This window comes from Colletotrichum karsti (assembly GCF_011947395.1).
Source record: "Colletotrichum karsti strain CkLH20 chromosome Unknown Scaffold15, whole genome shotgun sequence".
In the NCBI taxonomy this organism is placed as follows: domain Eukaryota; kingdom Fungi; phylum Ascomycota; class Sordariomycetes; order Glomerellales; family Glomerellaceae; genus Colletotrichum; species Colletotrichum karsti.
The window spans coordinates 405,072-430,327 of record NW_024065915.1 but is presented as its reverse complement, the minus strand read 5'-3'; the positions used below and the strand labels follow the sequence as shown (position 1 = coordinate 430,327).

The following is a 25,256-nucleotide window of genomic DNA, read 5'->3' as shown; positions in this document are numbered from 1 at the left end:
ATATAATATGTAGTTTTTTAATATAAAGTATAGAGGAATATACCCTTATTTTTAGGACTTTTATTTAAAAATATAAAGCTAAAAGATAGTATAGATCCTAAGGTATTTTTACTATATTTATAAGATAAATAGATTAGCTATTAAGATAACTTTATATTTACCCTTATAGAGATAAATACTATTAGCTTCTTAAAAACTATAAATATATTAAATATATATATTAAGGCTATTTTAAGTATTATAATATTAAAATAGAAGAGAAATATATTTAGGAAACCCTTATTATTATTAATAGTTAGGAATTCTTATATATTAAGTTTACTCTAATCTATAAGGAGTAGCTTTAAGACCTATTTGTAACTTTAGCTTATAATAGGGGTTATAAATAGGGCTAATAGGGTAGAGCCTATAGGAGGGGTAATAGATAAGGTAGTAGAAGGAGTAGTAATACTTAGGGTAGGTCTTTTAACTTAGGGGTAAATAGGATTAATATTCTAAAAATATTATTATAATCTTTATTAATTTTAATATATTAATTAAGAATTAAGATACTAATTTTATTATACTTTTTAGGATTTTCTTATTAACCTAAGTTATATCTCCCTATTAGCTTTTAGATAGTACTATCTTTAATAATTATAGTATAACCTACTTAGTAAATAATAGAAAACGTCTCTAAAATAACTCTTTTATTTTATTTAAGCTAAATAACTTTATAAAAGCTAAAATAGCTAAGATTCCTATTTTTAAATATAATATCTATATTATAAAGAGTATTCTAAATAATAAGGGGATATTAATAGACCTTACTCTAAGGAACGTTATATATATTAAAGGTTTCTATATTAATATTATTTTAGAAAGTACTCTTCTTAAGAGTAAAGTTTAATACTATAGCTTAGACTATACTTTCTATATAGGAACGCTTTCTTAAAATATTATTCTTATTAAGTTATATAAAAAGTATAGCTTTATTTTCTTTAAATATAAGCTACTTTCTATCTACCCTTTTAAATATATTTTAATAAGCCTTACCTCTATTATTATAACTACCTAACTTATTAAGCTCCCTTATAAATATAACTCTTATAACTATTATAAGGAACGCTCTAATAATACTTACCTCTAGTACCTATAAAGTAGATACTTTAGTTCTAACGCTCTTAAATATATAGTTAATAATATTTAGGGGGTAAAAATATAAAGATTAATATATATTTAATATAAAGACTATATTAAAATCTATATTAAATAAGTTATTTTATATTTAATATTAAAAAGAAAAGCAATTTAACCTTATTATTATATTTTTTAGAATATCTTTTATTACCCTTAAATATATATAGGAGCTAATTACCTCCTTATAATTAAGAATAAGTTTACTAAAAGACTTTAGGGATTTCCCCTTTTTAATAAAACGCTTAAGAAAGTCTTTTTAATACTTTTCTTTGTTAAATATTAAGTTAAATAGTATTAAGGCTTAATAGTATATATAGTCTACTATAATAATAAAATAGCTATTATTATTATAAATAGCTTTATAAAGTATTAATAATAAGTATAGAATAATAATATTAATATAGAGAATCCTCCCTTAGATATAAAGGAACTAATTAGTAGTAATAAATATATAGAGTAAGAGGTAATTATATATAGTATTAAGATATAGATTAATATAAACTTACCTCTAGAAATAGTAATTAAAGCTATACTTATAGTAATCTACCTTTATAATATAAGTCTATATAAAAAGTCTAATTAAAAGTCCCTAAATTAAGCTAAAGAGGAATAATATCTTTAGTACTTCTATTAATAAATACCCTTATATATTATTATAGTTATAAGAGACCTTTAGCCCTATTAGGGATAGGTCTATACTTATAGTTACTATATATATCTACTTAAAAAGAAAAGAGAAAAGGGCTAAAGAAAAAGGTATTATAAAGTATATCTATAGGAATATATTAAATATCTAGTAAGATATATACTAAATATATATAATCTCTATTAAATCTAAGTATCTATACTTAAGAGAGTTATTATTACTTAAAATATTTAGTTTAATAAGTTTAAGTTTTATTTACTTAAGGATAAATATATAGAATTAACTTTTAATATTATCTATTATATTATAGAAGATAAATTAAAGATTAAATAATTTCTAAATAAAATTCTTAAGCTTTGAGGTATATAAAAAGAAACTAAAATAGTTAGAAAAGATATTTTTAATAAGTAAGAGATCTTAAATATATTACTTTAAGACGTTAAGATATATATAGAACCTAGAAATAAAGTTCTAAAGGGTCTATTTACTCTAGAGCTAACTCTTAACCCTATAGGGTTTAAAGATAAGCCTATAAAAGACGCTAAAATACTAAAGACTATTAATATAATATTTCCTATATATAATATAGAGATTAATACTTTTAGTATATCTCTTAATAATTAATATAATCTCCTAAAAGAGACTAATAAACTTTAAGTTAGACTTAGAATACTTATTCTAAATAAAGATACTAAAAATAAAGCTCTTATTCTAATAGAGAAACTAAAATTATATATTAATAGTTTAAAAAGGCCTTTAGCCCTAATAATAATCTCTAATATAGTTTTAAAATAGAGCTATAAATAGAAGGATTATAGCCCTACTATCTACTTAAGTTAATATAAATAAAAAGTATTAAACTAATTCTATATTATAATTTTCTATATTAATAATATAGTTAGTCTAAAAGATAATTTTAACTTAAAAATAATTTTAAAATAACTTTTTAATTAAATTAAATATAATAAAAGATTTATCCTAATTAAAAACTAACTTACTTAAAAAACCTTTTTTATTATATTTATATTAAACTAAAAGAAGGCTATTAAAGAAGGAGATTTAAGATATAAAATACTTTACTTATTTATTTAAAGTTAAGTTAGAAGCTAATAATAGCTAAAATAGAAAGGGGTTTTAAACTATTAAATCTATCTTTTAGAACTTTAGAAGCCTTCTATATATTAAAAAGACCTTAAAAAGCTCCCTAAGTATATATAAGAATACTATATTAAGGTAGTATATATTAAAATATATAAGCTTATTAAGAAAGGTATATAGAGAATTATTAATTAAAATAATATAACCTTAAAACCTCTACCTCTAAAATAGGTTTTTATATATAAGATTAATAAGAATAGCTTTCTTAAATACTTTAAGGCTTAAATATATATATATAGCAACCTATAAGAGGAATCCTCTTTAGAAATAATATATATTATAACTCTAGCTATAAAGACTTTTTATATTATAATAGCTATTATAATATAGTTTAACCTTAAAGTCTAATAGTTTAATATAAATAATATATTTCTAAATATAGAAAGGGATCCTAATAGACTTCTAATCTACTATAAGCTTCTAGAGGGTTTCTATTAGCTTAAGAAGTATATTAAACTAAATTATACTTTATATAGACTATAAGATATACTACTTCTTTAGTATAAATACCTAGCTATAACTCTTAAAGGCTTTAGACTTTAGCTCTATCTAGAAGAAGTATATTTATTTACTAATTTAGACTATAAAGTTATAATCCTATTTTATATTAATAATATACTTATAATATATTATTAAGACTACCTTTAAAAAAGAAAATATATTATTAATAGCCTTATAAATATATATAAACTTAAGAATTAAGATTTAATATCTTACTACTTTAGAATGTATATTCTATAAAACTATTTAAATTATAAACTCTTTTTTATATATAATTTATATACTAAAAAGGTTATAAAGCGTTTTAATCTCTTAAAAGGGCTCTTCTCTTTAACTCTACTTCTAACTATAAAGCTTAAAAAGAACCTAAATTAAGCTTTTCTAATATAAGTTAAGGAATACTAAGAGAAAATAAGATCTATTTTATACTTTATTATTATAATATACCTTAATATAGCTTTTATAGCTATATATCTATTTTATTTCCTTATAAATCCCTTTATAGCTTATATTATAATAGCTAATTAAGCTATTTAATATCTATATTTAATATATTTTCTCTATATATACTTTAGAAATATAAAGAGTAAAATAGAATAAGCCTTAGTAATTATGGGGGATACCTTATTTATAGATAATAAAGAAATATATAGATCCTCTTAGGGATATATTATTTTACTCTTTAAAGGAGCTATTTACTATAAAGCTATATATTAAAATACTATTTTAACTTCTATAATAGAAGTAGAGCTTTTAAGCTTTAAGAATACTATTAAAGAAACTATAGCTCTTAAGTAACTCTTTTAAGATATAGCTCTATATGTAGGGAAAGGTACCTAAAAGATTAATTATAATAATTAATAGATAATAAGACTAATTATTAATAATAGGGAATATATTTTAACCTACTTAAGGTATATTAATATCTAGAATATATAGCTATAATAAGAGTTCTAAAAAAGAAGTTTTAATATTATATATATACCTATAGATCTTATGTTAGCTAATAGACTTATTAAGAACCTTTTAAGAGTAAAGTTTAAATACTTTTATACTCTCTTAAACCTCTAGAATATATAGTTACTTATTATAAATATTTTAGAGTAAAAAGAGTATTTATATTATTAATATATTAACTAAAAAAGAAGTTTTATTTAGCTTATTAGCTAGAGAGCTTAAATATAGCTTATAAGAGCTAGAAAAGTAAATCTAAAGCCTAAAGGTATATTTTCTTAACTAGAGTATATTAGCCTAACTATAATATTAAGGATATATTAATAGAAAAGAGAACTAAATATAAAAAGACTTAGCCCTTATAGGTATATAACGCCTCTAGCTATAACTCTACCTACTTATTAAAAGAACTATAAAGAAGACTACTAATAGTAGCTACCCTAATAGCATTACCTAAAGGTAAGAAAAGTACTTTTAATATAAGCATCTAAATATAATATCTAAAAGCTAGCTACTAAGTATAATAGAGATAGTAGGTATATTTAAAATAGTAATTATAATAGAAGTAGGTATAAGAATAATAGTAATAAGTATAAAAGGAAATATAGTAAGACTAAAAGTAGATATAAGAGTAATAGGTATAATAGGAGTAACTATAGGTATAATTACTCTAATAATAGGTATAAAAATAATATTAGCTTTAACTAGCTTAAAGGTATACTTAATAGTATAATATTGATAATTTAGGTCTTATTCCTTATATTAAAATAATATTTAGATATAGAAATATATTAAAATATAAATTAAACCTATAAAATAAAATAACTTATAGTCTAAGTAGACTTTTTATTTAGGGCTTTATATACCTATTAGAATTTTATAGTAAAAAGTATAACTAATAGGGTAAGGGGGATATAGAGATATATATAAATAGGATTAATATACTTATAGTAATAGTTCTTATAATAATAATAAGAGGTAAGAGCCTCCTTAGAGAGCTTTTTCTAATTATAATAATAACTTTAGGTTTTACTTAAAAGTATAGACTAAAGGTACTCCTTATAGGAGTAGGTATAATATAGGTTAAGCTCCTCCTCCTCCTCTCTTTTATACTTTTTATTTATATTTTAATATATTAATACTTAATAATTTAAAATATTATAAATATTACTAAATAAGTTTTAAAATAATAGGGTAATAAAGATATACTCTTAATAGTAGTAAACTACTTCTTCTTTTCTTCCTCTTTAATAGCTACTTTAGTAGCTTCTTTAGCTACTTTAGTAGCTACCTTAATAATAATAGTAGTAATAGTATAGCCTATATATTTATACTCTTTATATTTAAATATAATATAGAATTTCTTTAATTTAGCTATTTAAAATAATATTAAAAAGTATTATCTTATAATAAAAAAATTATTATATAGAAGGATATATATTAAAGAGGAGATTTGAATAACTTATAATAGTTATTATAATATAAATAGGGAAAAAAAGTTAAAGTAAAAGGGCTAATAGGATATTTATTAATATCTATACTTTAGACTATCAATATACCTTATTTATATTATCTTATTAAGTACTTAATAGCCTTTTTTAGCCTTAATAATAATAAAAAGGAGTAATAAAAAATTACCTATTAATAATATATAAATATTACTAGAAATATCTTTCTTTTATTATTTTATTTTTCTAATTATAAAGGATATCTTAGATTAATTTTAATAGACTTTTTAGGGGTATTTTAAGCCTAATATAGTATAAATTATATATTTAGCTATTTTTAACGTCTAAGGGGGTATATTATAATAGCCTTACTTACTACTTTAGCCTTTTAGTAGGTTATATTTTTATATAACTCTATATATAATAAGGTAGTTTATATATTACGCTATATATCCTATACCTATTCTAGATAGCTTTATATACCTAAATATATACTTCTATTTCCCTAGTCCTACGCGCTCTAACTCACTAGATATGAGATATTTATGAGTTTTCTTTTAACCTATGATATAAGACTTTAACCAATACTCGTATTCACTTCTCAATATAGTGCTAAGTGTTTGACACAACGTGAAAGACAAATGCAATCAGGGCCAATCATATCTCCGATTCGTTTGTACATGTATCTCAATTGACTGACAATCATGTGAAAGTATCCTTCAGCTCAACATGTGTTACAAATCAAATCTTCGACGTAGCCTTCACCGACTTCAAGAAATCCTCGACATCTTGCAAGAGAAGCTCGGGCTGTTCGAGCGCAGCGAAGTGTCCACCCTGAATGCCAGTGTTAGTATGTTATTCAAGATTCATATGAGGTCGGCCATCACTCACCTTCTCGTGAGTTCGGTAGAACTTGAGGTTGGGGTAAGTTTTCTCAGCCCATGCCTTGGGCATGAAACTGACCTCACTCGGGAAGAAAGAGTACCCGAGTGGTATTTCCTTTGATGTCGGAATAGGCATTACACTCCCAGCGGTGATCCACTGGGCCAGAGCCCGGTACGGGTAAATACTCCTGGGGAATGTGGAGGTAAACCAGTACAGGCTGACGAGATCGAGGATGGTTTCAAGTTGCAGCGGGTAGCAATTGTCAACCCACTCCAGGTATTTCTCGCCGATCCTAGACCTGGATTAGCGCTGGCTTCACGCCTTTGTCCGGAATTCAGGTGCCATACCAAGCTAGCAAGGAAATTGGGCTGGCCGAGAGGACAAGCCCAATGGTTGCCGGTCTCAGACCGTGCTCCAACGCGTACGACATTCCCGTAGTTCTCCATTGGAGCATGTGCTGAGTGTGCTTCTGCTCTTCGGCAGTGAGATCGTCAGTGCTTCCAGGTTGGTCATCGGGACTGGGATAAAGCATGTTCACTTTGACACATTAGCTCATGACAGATCAGCCCGCGTTCCGTGACTTACAATGAACTGCCTTGCATTCCTTGTAGTTCGCCGACATGAATCTAGCCAGAAAGCTCCCGACATCGCCTCCTTGAGCTGCGTAGCCACTTCCGAATCCGAGGTCCAGCATCAGCTGATGCATGATACCTGCTACTTGATCCACGGTAATCTCCTTATCCAGTGGGGCTGACGATGCTGACAGCCCGTAGCCAGTCAGAGAGGGAACAATAATGTGGTATGGGAGGGTTTCTGGAGTGTATTTCTTCAGGATGAGGTCGAGCATAGGCAAGAACTCGAGGAAAGAGCCAGGCCATCCGTGCATAAAGATGACTGGGAGCGCATCCGGCTTCGATGAAAAGAGGCCGACGAAGTGAAGATCCGTGGTGCCGATTTCCTTGTGGTCGACCTTTGCCTTGAAGTTTGGGAATGAGTTGATGCGATCCTCCCGCTTGCGCCAATCGTAGTTGAGCCAGGCATCTTTGGCCTCAATGAGCCACTTGCGAGTTACACCAAATTGGCGGTCCTCTTGTCTGTTGTAGAACGTCTCTGGTCCAATCTTGGACAAGGCGAGGAGCTTCTTGAAGTCATCGATCTCCTCATCGGGCACCCGGAGAGTGTACTTCTCAGGCTGCTTCGCTGCACCCTTGGGGACAGTTCCAAATGCGTGAGCCATGCTGAAATATCGTCAGGTATATTGAATTTGGTGAGTCAGAAGTGGTGGGATGTCGAGGGAAATCGCATCGGTCGAACACGCTGCTCGTCTCTAGTTCGAGCAACCGTACAAGCACTAGATGATGGGGATACTGAAGTATATCGTGAATTGCACATGCGGAACGGAGCGAAGGATTATAAATCTCCCCGCACGGGGACTTCAAAAGCGTGCAGGGATTTATCAAACTTTCCGTGGTACGGAGTTCGACATCCCAACTGCATCATCATGTCCCGGGGTGAAAGTCCACCGCCTGCTATTTGGCCGACCGTCCCGTGTGCCCCGCGGATGAAAGTGGGTCGCCTCGGCAGACGGGGCGCGACGGGCAGTCTAAAGTCCGGGATCGTCGGGATGTTGAGCTCATTCTTGCATAAGAACGAATACGATAGGGCCCATGCGAACCACTTGGGTCCTCATCCGATGAAAGTGCGACTGAACGACGTCGTACGGAGGTGGGCCGTATCGGGATGCGAAGGAGCCCGTTATTGTACTGTTCATCATGTGCGTCCATGCAGGCGACGTCGAGTCGTTTTTGACTGGTCTAGTTGCCGCCAGCTAGTTGTAACTTGGCCTGGATTGTATTGATAGCTGGACTTAATTAGCTGGCTAACACCGCATAGGCAACCTAGCCAAGTACGCAGCACTTGAGGCAAATCGCCCTATTTGAATCGCGGACGACACCACGAACAACGGCATCAGACATAGGGTCGGACGATGAAAGCAAACACAGCTCCGCTTGCCATTATTCCGAGTCGTCTGAATAAAACACCAACAACCATTGTGAATTCTTCTCAGATGTTCACCACTAATTGCGCTAGACTACATCGAATTCCTTAATCAAGCATTTCCCTCCAAGCGGAATACTGGAGAGGAATGTAGATAGCAGCAGCAGCAACCAGAAAAGCACCCAGACCAAACACAGATGCGTCATCTGGCCGCGACAGTAAATAAATGCCCAAAATTGCGCCGATAAGGAGGAAAATGAGAAGTAAAAGAAAAAAGAAATGGCTCCAGTTGAAACTCTCGTTCACTCGTATGCCCCAACCTATGATCGGCTCTTCATAAGCCCCAGCTTGACGAAGCAGTTGAGACTGTAGCTTTTTTGGAAACCTAGTAATCCAGAACTTGTCCATATGTCTTGCGGGCCGCGGTGTGTGTCTCGTTAGATGAGCAAGTGGAATGGAGCTGAATCTGACATCGCTCATCGGGACTGGTCTGTACACATAGTTCCCCTTTTCCACCTCGCTCTGTGGGGGAAATTCGCCTTTCTTAAAAGCGGTTGGGACGGAGACCTCGCAGACAGGTACAAGTTCAAACTTTGAAACGTCAGTTAACAGACCAGCAAATTGAGATGTTTTGCATCCAACATGTTGTAGTGACATACCTGGACAAAATATGCCGAATTCATGCGATATAACTCAATATCGATACCTGCGTGCAACCACTTGATCATACCCTTCAGCCAAGCGGGAAACCGACTTCGCATCAAGTCTGATAAATGGGAGAAGGTTGCGCAGATTGACCAGGGTATGATGTACGACAACTTCCACTCGGATGCCAGGCGTGCCTGGCGGTATTCTTGCATTATTCTCTGGAAGACATATTGATCGTTTTCTAAGCCGGCACAATCGATCTGGATGAGGGTCGGAAGGAATTTCTGGTTGATGCATACTAAGAGATATTGAGGTGTTGACCCATAAGATTCAGGCGTCGATTCGTCTAGCGACAAAGAAGTCGCTGACGAGGATTCAGAAGTAACGGATATGTCTGCAGTATGTTCGGTGTCGGAAGGCGTACTTAGACTGCTGCGGTCTCGCTGATCCCGAATAATAGCACGGGGAGGGGGTCGTGGTGGAACGTTCGTGGTGGCGGATGCTGCCTCGCGACTCACCCCTTCAGTGTCATCGCGCCCATGACCCATCAGCTGCGCCTGAAATCTCTGGATTCCGCCGGGACTAATCTCCAGAACGTCCAGTTTCAAAGTCTCTCCACAGGACTTTTCATGTTCTCTGTCAACACGGGACTCCAAAATAGGGTTGTTTTCGCGACTTACACATTCAAACCATATTCTTCGGTAGCCAGACCGGGGCGGAGACCAAAACCCCATGAACCACTTGTGCAGTTCAACCTGCCAGGTGCATAAAGTCTTTGTGCAGGCAGAACGATGAGTCGGAGGCTTTGGATAGACGAAGTCCCGCAATTCTGTCTTGAACTCTTGCAATGGTGTTCCCGTGAGGAAAAAGCTTTTAGCCTCCTCCAACGTCACATATTCAATAACTTCATCGTGATCAGAACACTCGTCGTCAGTAGAGCCCACGCTGTCATCCACGTTCATATCCCAGTTGTCCGCATGGACACTTGAAATCCCTGCACTCTCTGGAGTACAGGGTTCCAATGGTTCATCAACGCTTTTGAGCAGGCGTTCCAAGGTTAAATTTCTTTCCTCTTGTTGCGGCAACTGAGCCTTCACCAGCTGTTTTGTTGTAGCGTCGAATAACCTGACTCTGTCCCAAATATCCTTGGAAATCATTGTTCGGTACATCCGAGGTCGGAGAAAATTGATTGCTGTTACTTGCTTGCGAGTTACTGCTTCTGACCTCAAGTACGTGTAGTACCTCTTCAGGATTCTGACGTGGTTACGAATAAAGCGATCTTCTTCCAGCCTGAGCGCAGCCTCTTCATACAAGGCAGCCAGCTCGACATTGTCGGTTAGCATCTCTGCTAAGTAACTAGTCGCGGCACGAATGAGCTTCCATCTTGTCTGATCAACTTCGCTTTGTGAATGTATGTCTTGGTCGTCGGAGACAATTGACTCGATTTCACTGTTGATTTCTTCTTCAATACTTTTCGCGGCATCCTTGTGAAGATAGAAAGTCTGTACGGTTTCAGTTGCGGCAGTTCCAATCGGAGTTTCAGTTTCGGTGGAAAAAGAGGAGGCTTTCGTAGACTGCTGCAATTCAGTGCGAAGCGTACTTGGAACACCAGATAAGCCGTCGCTACTGGTGGTACTAGAGCCAACCTCTGACACTGCAATATCAATTCCCCCCATAGTTGCTCGGTTAGTCGACGCAAGAATTTGCAACTGTATTATTGATTAGTTTTCGGTGTGTTCTTGAAGTATTCCTGTCGATGTGCTCGTGTGCAGGAAGTGAAATTACCTTTGTTCGAAACACTTCTACCTCGTCCTTCAACCGAGCAAGAGCTCGAGAATCCCAGTCTAACGATTCAAAAGAGTCCGTGATAATGTCGTACAACTCCTCAATACGACTGTCTGTCGAAGGGTCCGCTTGAATTGTCATTTGATCCCACTGGTTCAACACGAACTGTTCCCATGCCCCAATGCTTTTGCGAAGCAGGTTAGTCAGCTTCATGAGGAGTTCATTGGTTTGAAGTGCCCATGTTTCCGCTCTTGAGGCTTGCTGAACCCAATCTGTGGTGGCCGCGTTCACGTCCTCTCGAAGTAACGCTCGTGCATAGGGATCCTGTAGCTAAAAGGTTGATCTTAGTGTCATGGTCATGAAGTCTGTTCTCAACATTTGCATCTTAGAAGCAATGGTTGTCGGCGACAACAGATTCAGCGGGACAACATGAGGCAGAAGATCGAGACATAGTTGGACAGGAATTTCTTACCTGGTCATGGACTCTCCATCGGAGGTTATATTCCAGGTGTTTCCACTCATCTTTGATGCGAATCAGTTGCGTCGAAAGAACAAGTAGAAAATATACACGGCAATCCTCAACCAGATTGGCTCCGAGAACACCCAAGCTAATGCCGTCTCCGATGTCGACATCAGAAGCAGTGGCATTGCTTTCGTCGTTACCGTAGCCATATTGGGACAATGAATACGGATCATCGTCCAGATCTTCGCAATATGTGTCCGCAAGACAGATAGCCGTCCAGAAGTACGAAGAAGCTGCCACGCAGATTGATGTAGTACTCTCGCAGAGAAACTCATTACCTTCACTGGTCGAAGACGTCAATGAGGGAAGTTGTAGTGACAGCCTGATAGGATCACCAGACATTGTCTTGCGATTGTCGTGCATGGAAACACTACCCGCTCTCCAGACATAGTGAGGTAAATGGAATTCCAAGGTGAGTTCTAGTTCGGAATGCTAGAGCCGCCATCAGTCAACCAATACATCAGTGTGAACATGCAACGGTGTGCTGGTTTTGACCTTGACTCACAGACGTATTGAGGGCGACGCAGGTGGAAGCACTGAAATGTTTAGCAACCAAGTCATTGACGACCGGCAGTTGAAGTTGGGGCGTCGCTAGTAACAGTGCACCCAGCGTAGATGGCATTGGATGCGGTATGTACCTTTGAAGCATTCAATCAATTCGAAGGTCTCGCCCTGCGCATAGGCGCAGTTGACTACTCATGCTGTGACTTACAGACGACGTCTAACCGCATCTGTGGACTCTTCTCCGCCTGAGCGCTATCGTCCATAGGTTAGCGCCATTATTTGACAGTTATTTTGAAAATTTAAGAGTAACATGGAATACAACCTTGAGGTTGAGAGCATAGTAGAGTGAAGCTGTGGACATCGCGCCGTTGTAAGAGCGAGGACGATTTTCCTGGTCCACGTCGTGGAGCCACGCTGTTAATTGGGGATCCCCATCCCTACTGTTCCTCATATCCTTCATGCTTGATTGGCCACATATTCTTTTCAACAACTCAATCTCAGGTTTCAAGTCTGGGGAATACTTGAAGGCCTCTGCCAAGATCTTCCATACTTTGAGCTCCTCGATTTCAGTTTGGACTTCTTTAGATGGAGATGATTCGCGCCCAGTAATCAGGGTGAAGAGCGGAAAGCCCAGACGTTTCAACGCCGCGTCCAGGAGGCTTTTATCGAACCCCATCGCTGGAGATTGCTACCTTTCTCGGTTGATGGCTATGACCTATGTATGACGGAGGGCCAGGGCTGGGAACATCTTGTTCCTATCGGTTACGAGAGGTAAAGCTGCTTGATTTGAATGATCGCCGTAGATTCATACGGCGGGCAATAGCCAGTATGAGAGATAACTTGAAGATGCTTGAAGACGTGTGCTTTTGTTTTTTCAAGACGACTGGCATTTGTGTTCGACTACTAGACTGCACTGATGCCGAAAGGTGGCCTAAAGGGTGATACTTGTGAGGCATAATGAATGAACAGAGCGAGAAGCTTAGCTTTATGCGCAAGATCGCGGAAGGATTAGAAAATGCCGCGTTGCTGCCTAACTACCTGCCATGCTATGACGACTAAGGCAACCCCCACAGCCACTTGAACTGACATCTTCTGATCTTGATTGGTTTACGCGTGAAAAGTGAGGCGAGCGACGCACATGGTAAACGAGGCTTCTTGTTCGCTATTGGAGGCACGTTGTGCACTTTAGGTATCACATGCATAGCCCGCCACGCTGAAAATGGCGGAATAAGAGGTAATAATAAAAGCCTTGTTCTAAATGGTGGTCAGATGCGAAGTTCCGTTGCCTCCATTAATTGATGTGCGGGTCGGGCAGCTCAACTTCAGCAAGCCAGGTGATCGGTAACATACTGTACATTTGTAGACCAACATAGCATTTTCCATAGAGTCTTAAATGAGTAAACAATGGCTGCATGTGGTGACGAAGGTACAACTTCAAATCGAAAGTGCATGTTTTAAAGGGGATGTTATGTGATGTCAAGGGTGTTCAAACCAGCAATGATTCGCATCGGTGGATATTACATATACATACAACCAACAGAGTGAAAAGGAGTATAGAAGTCTCCATTTCATAGAAGGTTGAGGCTTGTCTTTTCTGCTTCAGCTTTGTCCTGAATACAAAGCCCAAAGATTGGCTTTCAACTCAATGATTCTCCCATGGCGTCGAGTCAGTCTATAACGCCTTGGCATTATGGTTGGGAGACACAAAGTCTAGTTAAATCTGACGCAGCAGCACAATCCCACACTTCATGTTTCTATTATGTCACGCTCTTAAATGTCACTTCTTTCCCAATGCCAAAAGATATCCCTTTTTTGATTGAAAGATTAGTGAGCCAATTGTAAATTTATAGACTACATGAATCTATAAACAAGCGCAAAGATCTAAGTAGAAGAAGGGTGACGATGATTGGGAGGGACGAAAGAAGAAGGAAAACTCGTTTCATGCAACCACTTGAGGAATAGTTTTCCATGTAAAAGATTAGGCTACATCATCACTTCAACAAGAACTCATGATCTTGTCAATTAGAATCTCCTGTGCCTCCTTGTAAATCTGGAAAAACAATGACTCCTTCTCCGCAAGTAGATGCACTGGAGGGCCAAAGTCAACCACCTGTCCCGCATCCAATCCCAATACTTTATCATACGTCACCTATATCATAAAGCCTGTTAGAACTTGCCTCTCCCGTCTTTTAATCGGTCATATATGAGACCCGACTCACTGCTGATTGCATGCTATGCGTGATGGAAACGACAGTGCACCCTTGGAACCTGGTCCGAATTGCCTCTTCAACCAAACCGCAGATGGAAGCGTCAAAAGTCGCGGTTCCTGTTGTGTTTTTAGATTGTAGGCTTGGTCTTTGTGTCTTATACCTAGCTTTCTAGGCGTTTTCCTCTCGGAGTTGCAGGAGACATAAAGATCACGTACTCACCTTCATCTAGTATCACTATTTTGCTCTCAGACAGCATCGCCCGAGCAAGCGCAATAGCTTGTATCTGTCCCGCAGACAAGTTGGACCTATCATTCCTCAGTTGTCACCTCTTTCAAGATACTGATGTTGCACAAGCATTCAATGTTTCGACGACTCACCCTGAGCTGTTAATTTGTAGCTCCAGAGGATTCGGGTTGGTCTCCATGCCGAATAATTTGGGTATGAGGCAGTCATTGACAATATTCCGAATTCTCTCTTCGGCTACCATACCGCTAGGGTCAACGTTGTCCCGTAGTGTGCCTCGGAATATGGGAGCTTCCTGCGGCCAAAGGGTGATTCTCTGGCGGACGTCATCAATCCTGAGACTCGAGATGTCCTGCCCATCCACCACAATTTTTCCATTATGAACTGCTTCGCTATCAATGGCACGAAGTAAAGCGAGCGCAAAAGAAGACTTTCCGGCTCCAGTGCGATCCACGACGGCGATATGATCGCCAGCGTTAATGGTGATATTAATGTCGCGCAGGCACGGAGGTTGGTTGGGCTGGTAGCCCATCGTAAAGGATTTGAACTGGATAACTGGAGTCCGCAGCCATGTCAAGGGTACAGCGGCTTTTTCATCCGAACGCTCCTCGGGCTCTAGGTCGACATACGAAAGTACTCGCTCTGTTGAGGTAATGTCTGCTTCGAGATTGGCTCGGTTCTGAACCAGTACGTTGAATTGCGCCGTGATTTGAATCACAAAGTTCATGATGAGACCTAGGGTGCTTGGTGTGCTGTCGAGCCAGAGCAACAGAGTGGCGGAGAGAAATTGAATCAAACTAGGAACAATGGTGGTCAGTATCGCATTCCGAGTCTCCATCGCAAGCCAATCATACTTACCTGGAAAGAAATTGGAGTCGAAGTAGAAGCCAGACGTCCAGTGCCAGAAACGGGGCCCATACCCTCACATAATCGTCGATTCTCTGTCTTGCGCTGTGCTGAAACATTTCAAGCTGTCCAAATGAGATAATCACCGCAGCACCATTTCTCATCTCAGAGACGACGTTGAGGAGGGGACCGCGCGCCGCATTTTCCAGTCGCCTAATTTGGCGACACGCGTGCAAATAGTAACTCGGGATCATGACGTAGACAACGCCGAGAGGTACCAAATATGGCAAGCTGAGCCATGAGGTCCCTACTATAACTAGAATAGAGGCCGAGGCCGACACAAACGTGGCTGCTAGGGAGATAAAGCCACTGCTTACTATAAGGTCCATCTTATTAAGATCTATTATATCAATAATAAATAATAAATAAGGAAAGAAAAAATAGATAGTTTAAAAAGTATATTATTTAGTTTAATTTACTTTATAATTTCTCTAAAGAGAAAATATATTTATATTATTATTTACAACTTACCTCTAAATAGTTTAAGAACCTTAAGAGTAAAGCTATTATTATTAATTATAATTTAATAAAGCTTAATAAAGCTTTATAGTTATAGTTTTATTTAATATAATTATTTAAGATCTAATATTAGCTAGAGTACCCTTATATTATAGCTTATTTATAGCTATTACCTACTATAGACTTATATAGTAAAAACTTAAATTAAGCAGTCTTATTGAGATTATTTGTGAACCGGCTCAGGATCTAACTAGTGGGTGTCGTGTCGAAGAATTGGAACTTAGCACTGAGGAGACTATCCACTAAGTCAGCGTGTATGGAACGCGCAGTAGGAATAACACATCTGGAATACGCTGTAACAATAAAGGTGGCCGAGAGGATAGCGCTGCTAAAACCACAGGTGGCATAGAGTGCGAGCTTATTGGAGGAGCCTCTCGTCTCAAACTCCTTGCTTGACAGTTTGAGGAAATAAATCCCTGTGACTTCAACCAGCTTAGCGATGCAAGCAACGAGAATGACAATGCACCATCCATACCGTTTTGCCAAGCCCGTGAATCGCAGGCATGTGGCGAGAGGTACGGCTTCGTCTTGGGCTCCTGGAGTGCAGGAAGAGATCTTCCTAGCAATGGCGCCCCTTCCTCGAGATCTAAATCCGTCTGGGTCACTTCGGGTGTCGGCTTAAGTCGCGAGTTATCAATGGCGCCATAGGCAAAGGTTCTGCTGGTGCTCGTGTTCTTTGTATCGTCCGTTGCTGAGGACCCAAGGTCTTGATTTACCATGAATTCGTCGACATAAGGTGCAGATGCCTTCGATATCTCTTTCAGAGTACCATCCAAAATTGTGTATGCAGCATCTGCAATGCCAAGAACATGTTTCGAGTTGGACAAGACAACTCTGGTGGAATCCTCAAGGATCCCATCCGGCCCCAAGACGTTTATGGCAAAGCTAATGAAGTTTATAGTACAATCTTAGCAGAAGGGATGGTCTCTTATAGACTAGCATCCCTTATTAAGGTCTTACCCCCTCTAACCTTAAGTGAGGCTATTTAAGTAAATACGCTACTATATATACTATAAAGCTTATTAGGATAAAGTTTTATTCTTTTAGAATAAAATATTAAATATATACTTATTAGGTAAAGTAAGATATCTATAACTAGATTATAAGGGTGGCTATATTATATTGCGCGGCGTATTGCATTTGTTCATGGCAAGGCTCCTGGATACTCTCGCATCCACAGCAGCGAGAGGTTCGCCGAGAAGAACCACTTTCCTTCTGGCGTATATAGCTCTGGCAAGGCCGATGCGGCTCTTTTGGCCTCCGGAGAGGGTAACACCGGTGCCCCCCAGATCCGTTGCGTCTTCGTCTGACAGCCTGCGCAGATCTTCCTTAAGTTCAACCGCATTGACTACCTGTTCGTAAAAGGGACCGTCGAACGGCAGGCCAAACAGGATGTTCTCTCGCACCGTTCCATTGATAAGGAACGGCTTCTGCGGGGCGTACGCAACTGGACCGATCACCTCGAGTAACCCGGAAGACGGTTGTATGTTACCGATAAGCGCGAGAAGAAAGGTCGTCTTCCCGCTTCCAACTGGGCCCTTGATCACCACCAACTGTTCTGGGGACGCAGTGAGGAAACAATCTCAGAGGATTAGTTCTCCAACTGAGCCTAGATCAGCACTAGCTAGGTTGATGCTATAGCAATGCATAGAAACTATTGGAACAACGCAGCGTAATTAGCCTATAGGTAGGGCGCTATAATCCTATTAGCTAATTAGTAATTATATAACCTATATTATATAACCCTTAATATATCTTTTAATAAGATCTTATTACTATAGCTAGTTAGTTAGTTATAATAATAATAATAAATCTATACTATATAAGCTTAAATACTACCTATTTATATTAGTATTTTAGGCTTAATATATTATAGTTTATATCTATATAATATTATTAGATTTATAATTTAATATTAATTAGTAATTATATTATTAAGACTTTTATAATAAGATCTCTATTATAGATTAATAAAAATAACTAAATATAATTATAATAAGGGTAATTTAGCCTTAAAATCTTATAAGTCTATATAACCTTAATAATAATATATTATTCTATTTACTTCTATTTATTATTAATATTTATTATTATTACTTTTAGAGTATTTAATATTAATTATCTCTCTTAGAGGTATTTATAAAATAAATAATATTTATAATAATAAATTCTATATTAAATAAAACCTTAAAGAGGCTATTATAAATAATAAACTTATTTTAATAAGGCTTAATTAGGTATAATAAAATACTATAATATTTTAGTCTAATAGATCCTATTAATACTAAAGATAATATATTTTATATGAATAATAAGAACTTATAATTAGAGGACTATAAAAAGAAGTTATTATTAATAATAAGATAAATAGAGTAATAATTCACTTTCTATTTTATAAGGATTCTTAAAAACTTTAAATTAATTTAATAAAATTAGAATATATTATTATCTATTATCTAGAGGGATAGCTAAAATAATATATTAATTATAATCTTTATTATTCTCTATTATTATTATTATAGGAGTATTCTAAATATATAAATACTAAATAGTTAAAAGTCTCTATTTATATAAAATATTAAGAATAACTTAAATAATAATAAAGCTATTACTAATAATATTATAAAATTATTATCTTTAACTATTAGCTATTTAATTACTTTACTTAATTACTTTATTAAGAGGGAGTAAAATAATACTAAATAATATCTAATAATAAATAGAAACTTAATATATTTTAAATTTTATAATATCTTTAGTTATATTTATAACTAATAAAATAAACGATTCTCTATAAAATATATACTTATTAACTCTATTAGAGGTAAATAAGAATATAAAACTCCTTAAGAAATACCTTATTCTATATAGAATTAAGAAGTAAATAAATAAATATTATTAAGGATTTATAAATAAGATTAACTTTATAATAATATTTAAAACTATTATTATTATTATGATTAATTATATTATTATTATCTTTTAAGCTAATAATCTATTTAGATATAACTTATATTAATCCTTTTATAATAAGTTTTAAAATTAATTATAAAACTTTTAGAATAAGCTAGATATAAATATTATAAAATAAGTTATTCAATATCTTATTAATAATAGTATATATATAAAAAATAATAGAATAAGACCTTAATAAGATCTATATAACATTACTATACTTACTATATATTATATATAGATTAATAAAGAGATGATTATAGCTATAGTTAATAGTAAATAGCTATTAATAAAGTTAAAAGTTCTAGAGTTTTAAAGTAAGATTACTAAAACCTAAATAATAAATCTATTATTATTAATAAATAGTAATAATTTTATAAATAATTAATAATAATAAAATAATTAAGATCTATATATAGGACTTTATACTCTATTAATAACTATAGAACTAAATAGATTAATAATATTAATTGTAAATAAACTTAAAGAGAACTAAAGGATAAATTTAAGCTATTATAACTTATTTTAAAGATTAATTATATTAGCTCTTGATATTAATATTAACTTATTAATTATATTAACTCCTTGATAACTTATTAACTTTAATAAGTTATATTATAATAATATTAAATTTAAAAGAGAGATATATAATATATTTAAATTAAAACTCTTTATATTTAGAGACCTCTATATAAAGATTAAGATTATATAACTATAAATAGGAATAGCCTTCTCTATTATATTAAAAGATATAGCTATTAATTACTATTATAATTATCTCTATTAATAGATAAACCTCTCTTTTTATAACTTTATAATATATATTAAATTATATTTTAAAATATTAAAACTATAATAAGCTTATTTATTTAAATAGTAAGAACTTATATTATAATAGATTATTACTATAAACCTAAAGAAAATAAAGCTTAAATACTTTAATCTATTAATTATTAAGTTAATAACTATTTAATAAGCTCTATTAATTAGATAGATTAATAATAAACCTCTTTATAAATAAATACTTAATACTTATTAAGAAATAAAAAAAGTAAAACTCTATTTATTTTAATTTATATTTATATTTAAAGGGGTTTATAATTAATTATAATCTATAATTAGTTCTATAGTTATAATCTCTTATTAAAAGACTAACTATTTTATTACTAATAAAACGCTAAGAGATAATAGCTAATAATAATAATATAGCTAACCTATATAGAGATTAAAACTTAATAAACTATTAAAATACTATATATATAGAAAGATAGGCTATTAATTAATAAAATAAACTCTTAATAAGTATAAATAAGTATATAATAAGTTTAAAATTATAAAGATAAATAATAATATTAATATTAAGTTATATAATAAATTTCTAACTTAATATTAAGAAGATCCTATTTAAGATAACTATAATAATATTAATAATAATCTAAATATAAAAGAAATAGCTTAAAACTATTACTCTAAATAGCTAAAAGAGGACTATATTACTAAATAAGATTAAATTAAAGCTAATAATTAATAGTTTTATATCTAAATACTAATTATAGCTATAATAAATCATAAATTATTATCATACTAATTTATAGCTTATAAAGACCTAGATATTTATTTTAATTTAAATTTAGTTTCTACCTCTTAATTTCTATTTAATAGGAGGTATTTTAAATAGCTATTTTAAGGTATATTACTAAATATTAAAGTAATAAATATATTAATAAGAGGCTATAAATAGATAAAGGTATTATAATAAATAATCCCCTTAGTTAAGCTAAATAATAAGAGAGCTAAAAAAGTAGAAGCCTATTTTAATAATAATAAGGATAATTTATCCCTTAGAACTATTATAATTACTATATTATTTAGCCCCTTTTATTTTTATATCTTAATAATAAATATATTCTTTTTATTTAGCTTAAATAATATAAATTAAGGTAATATAAAATATAATAACTTAATAGATAAGTTAGTCTAAAATTAATAGATTTAGATATTAATTATCTATAAATAGGGTTATCTTTAGATATTATTATCCTTAAAGTATTAATAGGATATTTAGCTAATAGAGACTAAACTTTAATAATTATACTATAGATTTAGTTATCTATTAATTAATTATTTTTATAAATTACTTATAAGAGCTAAATATAATATTAATTTATAGTTAATATTAAAGCTAATAAAGATTTACTATTAGTACTAAATAAAAGTAGCTACTCTTTAATACTTTAAGTTTAAGATTTAGAATAATTATAAATTTAATTATAAAATTATTATTAATATTCTTTATATTAATAGCTACTTTATAATCTATATAGTAAATAGAGGTATAGGATTTAATATTATAAGATTTATTTATAACTTTTCTATTAATATTATTTAAAATATAATTAAGATATATTAAATTAATATATATATTAAACTATTAAATTATCTTATTATAAATATAGAAATAGATTTTATATTATAATAGTTCAAATAGTTAATAATATCTATAGGTACTACTATAATTAAAGTCCCTATAGAGGCTTATAACTTAATTCATAAAGTTAAGAGATCTTATATATATCTCTACTATATATATAATATTATTTAAAAAGATTAATTTATAGTTATATAACTATATTATTATAATCTTAATATTAAAACCCTAATTGTTCTACTAAATAATCTATTAGAAATAGAAATACTAAATATAAAAGTAGCTTTAATTATATTATTAATACTAAAGAGATAATAATATAAAAGACTTAAAAAGGTATTTATATTAATACTTAATAAGATTCTTATAGTAAATCTAGTTACTATAATACTAATAGAGGATATATTTATTAATAAAATTACTATTAAAAACTTTATTTCTATAAAAGAAGAAAACGCTTTAAATTTTATAAGTAAGCTATATAAAAGTAATAAGATTATAATATTAAGTAAGCCCTTTAAGTAGTTAATAAAAAATAAAATTAAAGCCTTTAAAAAGTATAAAGTCTTTAAGATTATTATTTATAACTTAAAAACCTATAATAAGTATAAAATCTTTTAATTTTATATTATTAATAAAGTTAAATATTACTTAAAAGATATCTTATATAAGAAGTCTTAACTTATAGTATAAAGCTATAGTAATTATAATAAGACTAATATATTAATATAAGTACTAATAATTTAATAATATAGCTAGAAATTAATCCTGATAATTACTCTATTTCTAATAAAGTAGGGTTATATTCTATAGATATAAGATATTACTTAAGTATATATATAATTTAATATTAAGCTAAATTAAATTATTTTAATATATCTATTAAAATAAATTAAAAATAGCTATTTAAAAGGAATAATAATATATATTATTAAACTACTTTATATTATTATAGAGGCTAAAACCTATTAGTTTATAATATATAGTAAGTATTATAGAGAAAGACTCTACATAGTATAATTATTATTTAATTTATACTTATTAATATTAAAAAAACTATTTAATAGTATTACTATAATGGTTATTAAACTAATAATATAATTAAGTTATTAATAAAGTCTTTTTTTAACTTAAAAGAGAAAGAGCTTAAAAATACTAAATTATTAATAAAGCTAAAGTAGAAAATTAGCTATAATAATCTATTAGTCTTTAATAGAGGGATTATTAACTAAGAAAAGGATAATTTTATTTTATACTAAAAGGGATAAAATAAAAAGATTATAACTATTAATATAAATAGTAATAATAACGCTATAATTAAGAAGTAATATATTAAATAGAGAGTAAGAGGTACCTATATTACCTTAATCTATTAATTAGAAGCTAGTTTTAATTTATTAACTACTATTTAATATTAAAACCCCTTAAAAGACTATATTATAATATTAAATAAGAGACTATAATAATAATAAGATAATCTTAAAAGAGGGATTATATTTATTCTATTAAACTTAGCTATAATTAAGTTATTTATCTTTATTAATAGATCTTTTATTAATAATAATAATCTATTATTTTAAATTAAATTTATTTTTATTCTTATTAATTTATATAATTAAGGTTCTATACGCTTAAGCTAAAGCTAGATATAGTCTTAGTTATACAAATTAACTTAATAAGTAAATACTTAGTATAAATAACCTATAAAATAGTATAATACCTTATATTATATATACCTAGTAAAGAAGCCTTAACTAAATAACTTAATATACTTATTATACTATTAGGCTCCTATTTAGCTCCTATTTATTTAATATTATTTATAACCTAGCTTTCTATAGTATAGTATAAATATATAGCGTAAATATATAGTATAAATATATAGCGTTCCTACCTATAACCTAATAGAGATACCTTTAGCTATAACCTAAATAGTAATAGCTTTAATTTACTACTACCTCTAGGGCTTATAGAAAAGCTTAATATAGCTATAAGTATAAAAGAGTATTAAAAAGTCTAATTATTATCTCTTATAACTTCCTATCTATATAAATACCTATAAAGACTTTTTAAAAAGAAACTCCTCTAAATATCTTTTATAAACCCCCCTTAACTATCTAACTCTAAATAAGAATAATACTATATTATTATAAAATAATAACTCTAATAAGTATCTAGATATTATTACTATAAACTTCTTTAGGGACTTCTCTATAGCCCCTTAATATCTATATAAAAAGTAATAATAATAAAATAACTTTAGCATTTAGTTTATTATCTTTAGTAATTAAAGCTAATAAGTAATATATACTTTATAATATAGTATTAAGGGACTATTTCCTTTCTATATTAACTACGCTTTATATAAGGATAAAGATACCTTTCTTTCTATTAATACTATAGCGCTAGCTATCTTATAGAAGGAGATATAAGGGAAAATAGCCCTTAAGAGGAATATAAACCTAATCAAATAATACTAAGTAATATAAAAAAAGATAAAAATAGGGTAAAAGCTAGAGAAAAAAGAAAAAAATATAATTTAATAGCTATAGTATACCTACTATATACTCTAATTTAAATATATATTAGATATAATTATATTAATATATATTAAAAGTAACTTAATTATATATATTAATTATATTAAGTATATATAGAAGAACGTTATATTAGAGGTAAAATAAGAGTTATAAACTAAAGAGAGGTTATTAAAAGTATTAACTAGTTATAAAGGTTATTAAACTATTTTATAGTTATATATATTTAGAATAAAGTTATTAGTTATTAAATAGAAAATCCCTATAGTATAAATAAGTTTTAAACTAAAAGTAGTATATTTATATTTCTCTACTTATAGACTAAAGGGTCCCCTATTTACTAAATAGAGGACTTATTCTTATTAATAAAATAACTTATAAGAACTCTTTTATAATTAATAGTAATATTATCTATTATAGCTTAATAAAATATTAATAAGTTATAAGAAGTATATTTACTTTAGAGATCTATAGTATAGTTATAAATATTAATATTACCTATATAATTACTATAACTATTAACTAGATCTTTAAGCTATATAGGATACTTAATGTTAAAATAATTATATATATAGATTTATATTTATTATATAAATACTTAGTTAAACTAGAGATAATAAAGGAGAAGAGATTAATAATTAATATTATAGCTCTACAATAATAATATAAATAATAAAAGCTTAATAAGATATATTAGATTTATAATAATAATAACTTTATTAATATATTTATAAAAGTAGTATTTAATTACTATTTAGAGCGCTTTATTAACTTAAATTTATTAACTATTTAAATAGAGAAATAAATATTAAGATTATAACTTAATAACTATACTAAAGGAGGCTAAAAGAGGTAGTTAGGCTTAGTATTAAGCTTAAGTTTAAATTAAAATAACTATTATTTATAAGTTATTTATTTAGCTTATTTAAATTATTTAGTTTAGCTTAAATTATATTATATTAATATAATTATTATTAAATAAAAAGGGCTATTTATATTATATATAATATAATAGAAAAGAAAGAATTATTAATATTAGAATAATATAGTATAATTAGCCTATAAGTAGGGCATTATAATTCTATTAGCTAATTAATAATTATATAACTTATATTATATAACCCCTAATATCTTTTAATAAGATCTTATTACTATAACTAGTTAGTTAGTTATAATAATAATAATAAATCTATACTATATAAGCCTAAATACTACCTATTTACGCTAGT

The 25,256-nt window shown here is 31.1% G+C and overlaps 1 protein-coding gene across 1 annotated transcript; it reads right to left on the bottom strand.

The window, feature by feature from the left end:
- Positions 1–6,627: 6,627 nt before the first annotated feature.
- CkaCkLH20_05364 (epoxide hydrolase) lies at positions 6,628–15,647 on the bottom strand (the record flags this gene model as incomplete). The annotated part of the gene is made up of 6 exons (XM_038888083.1): positions 6,628–6,720; positions 6,778–7,063; positions 7,119–7,308; positions 7,357–8,009; positions 14,817–15,479; positions 15,541–15,647. The coding sequence occupies 6 exons, from the start codon at positions 15,645–15,647 to the stop codon at positions 6,628–6,630; spliced, it is 1,992 nt and encodes a 663-aa protein (XP_038746559.1).
- Positions 15,648–25,256: the final 9,609 nt, after the last annotated feature.